General features: G+C 40.3%; 2 protein-coding genes across 5 annotated transcripts in view; one reads left to right on the plus strand and one right to left on the minus strand.

The window, feature by feature from the left end:
* The window catches only part of cacna1aa (calcium channel, voltage-dependent, P/Q type, alpha 1A subunit, a), a 95842-nt gene extending 91647 nt beyond the window's left edge, over window positions 1-4195 (plus strand). For all 4 annotated transcript variants that reach the window (XM_026205430.1, XM_026205439.1, XM_026205452.1 and 1 more), the window contains one exon: window positions 1043-4195. In XM_026205430.1, the coding sequence (XP_026061215.1) occupies window positions 1043-1663 (621 nt within the window). In that variant the 3' untranslated portion in view covers window positions 1664-4195. The remainder of the gene's footprint in view (window positions 1-1042) is intronic.
* Window positions 4196-8523: 4328 nt separating this feature from the next.
* LOC113045232 (immediate early response gene 2 protein-like) lies at window positions 8524-9890 on the minus strand. Its single transcript, XM_026205464.1, has one exon. It carries the CDS (start codon window positions 9764-9766, stop codon window positions 9197-9199), a length of 570 nt encoding a protein of 189 aa, XP_026061249.1. The 5' UTR covers window positions 9767-9890; the 3' UTR covers window positions 8524-9196.
* Between the last annotated feature and the right edge of the window lie 728 nt (window positions 9891-10618).

The raw sequence follows: 10618 nt of genomic DNA on the forward strand, positions 1-10618 counted from the left end.
AATTAGTATTATGGGGCATACACAGCAAACGCGGGGCATCGTGTCTCTAGACATGCGCGAGGACGCGTCTGATCCATAGTCTGATCGCGTCTTTGCATCGGTTAAATCCGTGATTTATCTTTCCGTCTGATAGATGGCCGTCAGCGGTTGGGTATGAGACAACAAATCCCATCATTCCACGCTCCTCCTTAGCGTCATCAAACCACGCGATTGTTATTGTTTTGTTAGTGCGCCCTCTAGTGGTAGGTCCTACAACCTGTACCTTTAACTTATCTTTTTTTTTTTTTTAGTAATAAACATTAGTCAAACATTGTTAAAGTAGACAAGAAAAGAAAAAAAAACGTATTTCCTGTAGGTTCTGTAGATTGCATATGCACTACCATTCAGAAGTTAGAGGTTAGAATGATTTATTTGTTGCCTCTCTTTAAAACTCTTGTTGCCTCTCAAGTAAATCTTGTTTTAAGGATGTTTGGTATTTTTACTGAAAAACAAAATGAAAATACTGATAAAGTGAAAGGATTTTTGCAGAGAACCCATCTGTTTCTTGTATTAAAACAGGATGTTTAACTAAACGTTTTTATATCTGTCGTTGGTAATTTGTGCTGTTTATTTGTATTGTGACAATATTATTTTCAACAATATTGTGCTAGTCAGGACCAAAGATAATGTGACCAGTCTAAATTAACTATTTCAGTTTCATTTGTATTGACAATACCCAGGCTAATTTTGTCAAGATCAAGTTATTTTCACCGAAAACAGAATTCAATTCTTCAATTCTTTTTGTTGTTTTTTCTTTCTTGTGTCCTCTCTTTTCCCTGTGATATGTTGCTTTACATTTGGTTGTTTATTTTATGGCTGTCTGCATCGGTCGTTTTGCTCTTACTGCTTTTCAATGTCTCTCATTCCTGTATCTCTTTCTCTCTCATGACTGCGCTCTTTCCTCTCTGACTGTGGTGGACGTTTCATCTCCTACTGTCTTTCTTCTTGTTGTGTGGTTAATTTTGTGGTTCTGTTTTATTTGCCTTGTTCCATTTTCATGTAGGGCAGTAGTTCAGTAAGTGGCAGTCCAGTCCCCTCCACCTCTGGGACCAGCACGCCCCGCCGCGGCCGGCGTCAGCTACCCCAAACCCCCGCTACACCCCGACCCCACGTCACCTACTCTCCCGTGGTCCGTAAGCCCATTGGTGGCACTCCCCCTCCGGGCCAACAAAACCGACTCCCAGCTCCGACTTCCCGTCGGTTTAGCCCGCCCGGTCCAGAGCCCCCGCTTCCCCCTCACCACCATCCATCGCCCCCAAACCACGGCTCTCCTCACTCCTCCCGTCATGCGCACTGGGGCCCCAGCCCTGCGGAGAGTGTGGAGGGCGACGGTTTCTACGATGACCAAGACTATGAGTTCAATCACCACAAGCCTCCATCCTATGAACAAAGCCCTGTGCAGGGTAACCCTCACCCACATTCCCCCAGGACTTCACGCCACAGCACCCCGCCTCATGGCCAGCCAAATCCGCGGCGCATGCCAAACGGATACCGTTCGTCATCGCCCCCTCCCCACCACCACACCCCCAACCACCAGGGAACTCATAAGCCTCCTCATCCCAGAGGGCCCAGGAAGGGCCTCCATGAACCCTACAGTGAGACTGATGAGGATGACTGGTGCTAGCCTCTGGGACGGGGAGGGGTGAGTCTTTCCACGCTCTCTGGAACGGACTGCCACCATGCAGAACGCAGGGTCACGGTGAAACAATCCTCTCACCGGACTGGCCAGTCTGTCCGGGAAACACTAGGCAGTGCGCTGAATGTCCACAGAGGAAATCTAGGCATGATTTGTTTCTTTCTATTTCTCGTTTCTTTTCCGATTCCTCTGCTGCTGAGTGTTTCCCTGTAACAGTGGTCTGCTAACAGTGAATATAAAGACTTCTGAATATGAAATTCTCTTCTTAGCCTTTTCAGAAGAATACAAAAATTGTTTTGATAAGGAGGAGGAATCTCTGAACTTTGTTTCCCAGGAAATTTCACGCAGTCCCTCCGGATATGAGACGCTAGAAACTCTAGCACTCTTAAAAAAAAAAGAAGGTGGATCACTTTTTATTTCACAGAACTTGACTGGAGATTCGTTTATTGCAAAAATCAGTCCAGATGCTGGGAAATATCGATGAGTTTTATCATCTGTGTTTACTGTTGTTAATTATCCCGGTGAGGGGGAGGCATTTGTCCATGTGGGTAAATTGTGGGTGGAAGTTGGAGATGGGCGGAGGTGAACTCACCTGAACTAAAATAGGAAAGCCCACCCTGCACTCCAGACCCCTAAGCGCAAGAAAGAAGAATCACAAAAAATAATAATAGGAGAGAAAAAAAAATGAAAAGCTCCTCACTCTTTCTTCTTCTACGACTTCGTCTTCTGCTTCTCATTGGAAACACTGGAGTTTGAATCTTCTGTTGCACTGCCCAGCTTTGTTTGAACTCCCAGAAAATACATTCCTTGGAAATTCTGCATGATTAAAAAAGTAATAATAATAATAATGAAAAAAAAGTAAAAAAAAAAAAAAAAAAATACATAAAGAAATGTTGGATAAAACGGGGGATCAGTTCCTTGGCTCTTTTGTCATGTCCGTGACGTTCTCTCTCTCTCTCTCTCTCTCTCTCTCTCTCTAACAACTCTCTGAGATCCCTCTCTCCTGAAGGAGGAAGGGGGAGAAGAAGCCATTGCTAATGTAAGTAAATGGGTGACCACAGAGATGTTCGCAATGTTTTATACCAGATTTGGTGCCAAAGGCCACATTCAGTAATGATTGCGAATCAAAAATAAATGGATAGCACAATTATTTTGTTTTATAACCTTTTTATTTACATTCCTCTGTCAGTGTGTAGATGATTTGCTCACCTTTACGAAAATGCAGATATAGTAGCACATAAACATATAACAGGCAAAGGACACATGTGATTCTTTTCCCTTACACCGCCGTAAACGGCCTCTTCCAGTCTTCCAGAGTAAAAGCAGAGACAAAGAGATGAGGGGGTAGAAAAGAGAGAGAGAGAGAGAACCTCTCCATCTTTACATATGATTTCATGTTGATAATGATGATAATGTGTGTATAAAGATAATTACATAATTGATGATGATGGTGATGATGATGATGATGATTTTAATTTGGTTTTCTACCTGTTTTTGTATGTGACTCAGCTGCTCTTTGTATTGCCATTTCATGTGAGTTTTGTGTAGATGGTGTGTGGAGCTCCGTGATAGTGATCCGTTATGGGCCATGACAGAAACCCATCTGACCTTCAGTCGACGTCCTCGTTAGTTCGACGACTTCGGATGTTTCCATGGAAACAGTTTCTCAGCCATATCATTGAGCATTAATGAGAGTTTGAAGCATGCATCTGATCTCGAGTCTCTGTAACTGTGAACACTTTTTATCAAGAAGGGAAAAAAGAAAGCAGAGGAAGAGCTGACTAGTTATCGACCATATTGATACAAACATGTTATGTAAATCTTTAATGAGCATTTAGATATTGGCTAAGTAAACAAGGATTAATTCGTTTGGCATAAAATGCGCACGTTTTTTTATCCATACTTTCAGTAATAATATTTATTTTAAAGGATGTTTAAAAAAAAAAAATCAATGATCTATATTTAGAACGATTGTTGTTTAACTTTTAAACCAGTGGTTCTCAACTAGGGGTCCTAAGCAAAAAACAAAAACAAAAAACAAAGATGACAAATTATTAAATTAATTGTTAAGATTAGCAAGCAATCACAGAATAAATCTTAATTTAAAACAATAAATAAAGTTACAAAACAAGCAGCTTGATGTCAAAAAGGTTGAGAACCACTGCTTTAACTAACCTAAAAAGTACCCCCCCCCCCTCCCCCCCCAAGACATTTTAAAGTAAGCTAATGGTGAGAAAGTAACTGAGCTCCACTACCTCTACTCGAGCAGCAGATGGCGCTGTGATCCACATTGTTCTGCAGCCAGTGGCTCTGGCTCTTGTCAGTCTCACCTTTTTCTGTTCCATGTGTTTATGTCAATGACCTGTACACTGAAAGAAGTACTTTGTGTCTGTCACCGATGGTGCACGGTTCTGTGTTCAGGAAATGTAACACAGCCAATCAAACTGCACAGGAACATGTAACACAGCCAATCAAATTGCATGGGTGAAACAATGACCAGGCCTTTTCTGCCAAAACTTGTCTCTTGTGTCCCACTGATCTTTGTGTCTCTTCGGCCCATACTACCAATCGTCATCTCAGTCTTCTTTATGAGGCAGAATACTCTGTTGAATGACTCTGCATATACAGACTGCTGCCGTAAGAGTCCAACTTTGCAGCATGTGCAAATTAGACAATGTATGTAGCATTTACTAACATATTATCACACACAATCCCACTTGAGTGAGTCCTGTATGTAGCATTACTGATGAAACTGGTAAGTTTGTGGCTCTCCTTTGAGACTGTGTTTAAGTGTGCCCACAACTGGTGAGTATATTGTCCTTGAGGATGTAAACATTAGATACAGGATCAAAGTTTCATGTCTCCCCTTGCTAGTTGAGCATTATTAGTTTTGTTGTTATTGTTTCTTTGAGAAGTGCATTCTTAGGAATGCATTACTGAGATAATCAGTGCCTTATTCACTGTTATTTAGACTACACATCCCATTTTTACACATTTATACAGCTGCAATGTGTCAGATTGCAGTCAAGCAGTCTCTTTCTCTTGATTTATTTTATCCACAACAGACATTTAACTTCTCAAGGCTTTAGTTTATAAGGAGAATATCTATATATGCAATACAAACCTGTTTTGAGTTGCAAGAAGGAAATCATGTGAAATGATGTGTCTATATGTTTGTGAATGGCGTGTGTATATTTTTGTGATCGGGTCCATGATGATGTGTTGGACAAAATTTGACAAAGAACATGCATGATGCTCTCTCAATATCGATGTGTGTGTGGCTGTGAGAGAAAAAAACAAGCATTAGTGTGAATAGGACATTGACATTTCTCATTGTCTGTCATAATTAATCATTACTAACAACTTCAGTTCATGTTTGGCAAAACAAGTGACAATTAAAAATACAATGCTGATGTGGGAGTCGCACTGTAAAAATAATTAACTAAAAATAAGCAAGTTTTTGTGAGAAAAAAATTGAGAGAAGCATTTACCTCGAGAACTGCATGTGCAATGTGCATGCCACAGCATTTTATAATAAGTTAACTGCAGGAATTAAAAAAGAAAAAAAATGTTTTGTAGAAGAAAAAAAAAACACAAGTACAGATAAATCTTTTTTAAAAGTAATATATTCCTTTATGCTCTATTTTTAAAACAAAACAAAAAATAATATAACAACAGCATATTCTTTGGAGGAAAACCACTTTGGTGCAATTTGAAAGTTGTTTGTTTCTTTCTGTTTCTAGCTGTTTTTTTCTGCCAACTAGAAGGAGAGACACTTCAACACTATGTTCAGGGCACATCAGTATGACTACTGTCACACAAAAAAATAAATAAATAAAAGAGTCAAGAAGAAAATCCTTGCTGTTTTTGATTCAGACCTGGAATGTGCACAAAACTCTCTTGGTGTTTAGTTTCTAAACCCCTGCTAGCACTATGGTTTTAAATTTCTGATTCTTTCACAATTCCAGAAGAATGTGCATTTGGCAAAATGAGGCATGATTCCGAGCACACAGAGCATTTACTCTTGTTCTCTGTTTCAACCTCGTCTGACACAACAAGACCACGGGAGTAGTCTTAGGAAACCTCCAGAGCTTCAGAGATCAAGTGTCTTGCTTTAATGCAGTATAGTCTGTAGAAAGTGCTCTGAGCAGGACTGAACACTTTCCATTCATGGTGCTGCTGTCAGTTAGATGCCCACACACTGTTGGCAAATATTTGAAAAGCACCAAGTTGGCCCCCAAAGTCTTAGACATGTCTTCTATTTTCCTTCTTTGAGCAACATGCGCTTCAATAGTTTGTATAAAATTTCACAGATTGGTCCAAAAAGCATCTTGTAAGCTTAAGTGGTAACAAGGAAATCAAATACAAAGAAAAATAAAATTGTTATTATTTACTCATCCACACATCATTCCAAATCCAAAAAAATTATATTGTGTGTGCATATACATGCATACACACACACACACACACACACACACACACACACACATACAAACTGTATATTCTATGGCCTTACACCAACCTTACACCTAACCCTAACCCTCACAGGAAACTTTGTGCGTTTTTGCTTTCTCAAAAAAAAAAAAAAAAAAAAAAAAAAAACTCATTCAGAATCAGAAAGAGCTTTATTGCCAAGTATGCTTGTGCATAAAAGGAATTTGTTTAAGTGACATAAGCTTCCAGTACACAGAGACAACAACACACAGGGGAAAAAAATTAAAAAACATTCTGTATGGTTTATAAGCGTTTTGAAAAATGGGGACATGGGTTATGTCCTCATAAGTCTCCCTCTCCTTGTAATACCTGTGTCATACCCATGTCATTATACAGAGTTCGAGTCTCAGGCCGCCAAACTACTACGAATGATGTGTCCCTTGAGCAAGGCCCCAACTGCTCCCCTGGCGCCGCAGCATAAATGTCGGCCCACTGCTGTTTGTGTGTGTGCACTTTAGATCGGTTGAATGCAGAGCACAAATTCTGAGTATGGGTCACCGTACTTGGCTGTATGTTACTCATATAATAATTTTGAATAAATAATAATATTGAATAAAAAAGGTAATTGTGATTTTCATCTCACAATTTCGAAGAAATAAATTGCCGGACATAAATTCAGAACTTTGAGTTTACACAATTCAGTTTTTGCCACCATGGAATAAAAAATATATAAATAGCTATATATAAGGTAATTGACTGTATTTTTTTCCAGAATTGATAGGGAAAAAATATATTAAATTAGAATTGCGAGAAACAAAGGCTAAATTGTGAGATAAAAATCCGCGATTTCCTTTTTTATTGTTTATATTCTGTAGCAGAAACGCTTCCAAAGAAAGTCATAGGTTTAGAACATCATGAGGGAGAGTAAATGTTGACAGAATTTTCATTTTGCGGCGAAATAACGTAACCCTTCACTATATCACAAGTTAAATCGGATGGCATGGTAAAAAAGATAAGCTTGTCCCTTTTCTTTCTACCCTTGCTCTGTCCTTTTCTGCATATGTTCTATTGCTGATCCGAGTGTTGTAAAGTCGTTTGGTCAGTAGATTGCAGGAGCTAACGGTGCATTCCTCTGAGGTATCAGACACTGGTTTCAGGCTCAGGTTTCAGACTCCAAAAGAGAAGGGCGGGGAGACACATTCCGTTAGCAGGACAATCGATGGGCCACACAGGCATTCAGTAGCTCCCCTCCCCTCCCCCTCGACTGTCTGCTGTCGGCCAGATGTGCGGATGTGTGAAGGGTGCTGTCCTTCCTCTGGTCTATTAATACCTCCTTCCGCTCACTCGCACATTCCTCTCTCGCGCCTGCTCCCTCACCCCTTCCAACATGGGCCATGATCTGCTGCGTCAACAACAAATATACAAACGGTTCAAACGCAGATTGATATATCCATTACAAGTATTTGCCCCATCTAATTAACATTGTTTGTTAAAATAGCGCTACAGTGCTAGTAAGGTCTTTTTTAAAACAAGATTTTATTGTAGAAAATCTGCATAGCCTACATATATATATATATATATATATATATATATATATATATATATATATATATATATATATATATATATATATATATATATATATATATATATATATATTGGTGAATTGCCTTATATAGTAACGATGTTACGTTACAAATCCGCGAGGGTAGCCATAGCAACTACGCTTCTCCAGCGTCGACTGTTCGCGAAAAATAAAGCTGTAATCACTTCAAATCTTTAGATTAATATATATTCGGCTTTTAAAGCGATAAATTACTTGATAATTGCATTTCTATGAGTCACAAGATAGCCTAATGTTGGATGCAAGCGAAGAACTTCAACAGACTTTAACCCCTGAAAATTGTTCGTAACGTTAACCATTTTCGCTCAGTGCAGTTTGGATCAGGAAGCATTGTGACGTAAGGTTGGTTGAACACAGACTCACAAATGTACATATACTAAGATAAATATGGAAATACAATATGAATAAGGACAGTGGCTAACAAAAGAAGCGTTAAGTTTGGGTTTAACTGCACTTGCTAATGGCCCATTAATAACCTGTGAATTGGTTAAACGTTTTACTGCTTGTATTCTTTTGTTCACCCATATCCTGAACCGGATATGGGGGCTGAAAAGAAGTGGGAGTGTGAAAAGAGACGGCAGCGATCATCCGGCCTGATGTGTTCACCGCATCCTGCCTTCCGCGAACACCTCATGCCTGCGAGCCATCCGCGCCTCCGGTCACGTGACCGCGCACAGCAAAAAAAAAAAAAAAACCTCAACTGAGCTTGTACAACTACACACAAGCCTAGCTGACTCAGGCATTTCATTTCCCAGATAAACCGGTCTCAAAAATGCGTCACACACAAAAGTTAGATTTTTGTGAATCTTTTATTGTACAAAAGTGAGGTAGATTTACACCATAACATCATGATGTTTGTTTGTTCTAGCTTATGTCATGTCGACCTGCTGGAAAATCCCTGCTCATTATCTGGCTGACCAGCTACAGTAGTTTGCTTTCTACCAGCTTGGACCAGTGTGAAACCAGCTACAATATTCCTAAAAACAACTTAATTTGGATTTTCCAGCAAGAAGACCTCAAAATAAAATAAAAAACCCCCGTATGGCAATCCTGACAGGACTTTAGACGAATACAGTCTGAATCCACACATAGAACAATCAGAAACCATTCTCGGCCAATAAATAAATAGATAATAAAGTTCATGTGGATATCCGATGAGGTTCTCTCAATCACACTTCTCGTAGAAATGATAGTACCGCGTCATGTCCTGAATCAGAGAAACACGGTAGCTTGAACAAGCACCATTAGTCATACATTTCCAAAACAAGCCGCTCTCCGATGAGCAATCAGCTGTCACATTGTTCCACTGAGTAGTCACCCACTGACTTCTCCACCTCAGTCAAGTGCCCGGAGTACTACAGCAGAAACTCGGTAGTAGATGTGCGCCACAATAGCATACGCTTCCCTCAATAGTGCGCAAAGTTGACTTTGCCGACTTTGATGTGCCATTGCGGTTATTCTTGTCAAAACGTGACAATAGTTCTTGGCATAGGCACGAGTGACAGTGAGTCCATTGATCTACCGCAGATGGCGGGATTGTTCTGGGTTGCCTGAAGAATTCCTCTGACCTCCACGAACTCCAGCTTGGCTTTTTTGCACGGCAGGAAGTCGGGATCTGTGGATGTTTTGCTCCGTCGCTTTCTAGAGTGACGGTCCAGTTTGGTTGGATTGTAGTTTTCTTTGTCCACTGTGAGTCCTGCAGGCTCGGGTGCATGTGAATGACCCTCGAGTCTGGACCTTTGCTCATCCTCGGTAGCTTGTGTCTCTGCCGAGCGCAGAGCTTCTGTCGTGGCGCTCGTTGTGTCCATGGGCTCTTGTGCTTGTGATGTGCTCTCCGTCACACCGTATGTGTCAGAATGCCCCTTTTCCTCGCTTGTCAGTCGGGCAGAGTGATACATGTCCCTTGCAGATCTCATGACGAGCGTCAGCAACAGGCTCCGGTGGAGCCGGAGTCCACCGCGCTGGGTGCGCGAGCTGTAGATTTTACTCAACGCCTGGACCATAATCTGCTTGGCCTCCGCTGTGATATCCATTGTTCTTAATTGTCCAATTAACTTTGATTCTCTCTTTAAATATACAAACACTGTTTAGGTAATTCCCCCTGAGCTCAGTTTCCTTTCACTGTCGTTTCATTCACCGAAGTAAACCTCAGCGTAAAGACAGCGGGCTTTATATAGTTTTGGTGACGTATGCGGTTGTGATTGACACCCGGGCTCCGCCCATGACTTGCGGCTCATGTTTGGGGAAATAAGTCAGAATGTGTGTCATTCTTTTACCGATGTTATCTGTCAGAGGATTTTTTTTAATGATTAGTTACTAAATTAGTCATCAATTTGCTGTCACTAGGCGAACAATGACCTTTTAAATATGGTGAAACTGAAGTAATCCAACGTCAATGTAATAAAATAGTCTACTATTACTGTTGTTTAATTAGTTACATTTATTTTGAATAATGTCATTTTTAATAAAAATGTGTTATATTATATCTTAGCTGACACAAAGCCATTTTATTTTGATTTTTTTTATTATATTATATTATATTATATTATTACTCAACACAATGACAAAGATTTTGTCCTTTTTTCTCTTTTAGCCTGGGTTAATAGACACTTTAATTCCCACGGATATTGTTAGCTTATGCCCATATAAGGAACATCCGCTAGTTGGTCCTCTCAGTGGAAAACCCATGATGCGTGGCTCGTTCGGGTTACTTCCTGTTGCCTTATTTGGTTCAAAAGCTTTCGTCATAACCAATAACCTCCCAAACAAGAGCGCGTCTGGCTTCCGCTGCCCATTTACGGTGGGATCCAGCTGTTTTCGCGCAAAACGTGTGACAGCACCATTTTATCGAACAGTTTGCCAGATGTTGTTAAAATTAATGTTGC

Source organism: Carassius auratus, chromosome 3 (genome assembly GCF_003368295.1).
Source record: "Carassius auratus strain Wakin chromosome 3, ASM336829v1, whole genome shotgun sequence".
Lineage (NCBI taxonomy): Eukaryota > Metazoa > Chordata > Actinopteri > Cypriniformes > Cyprinidae > Carassius > Carassius auratus.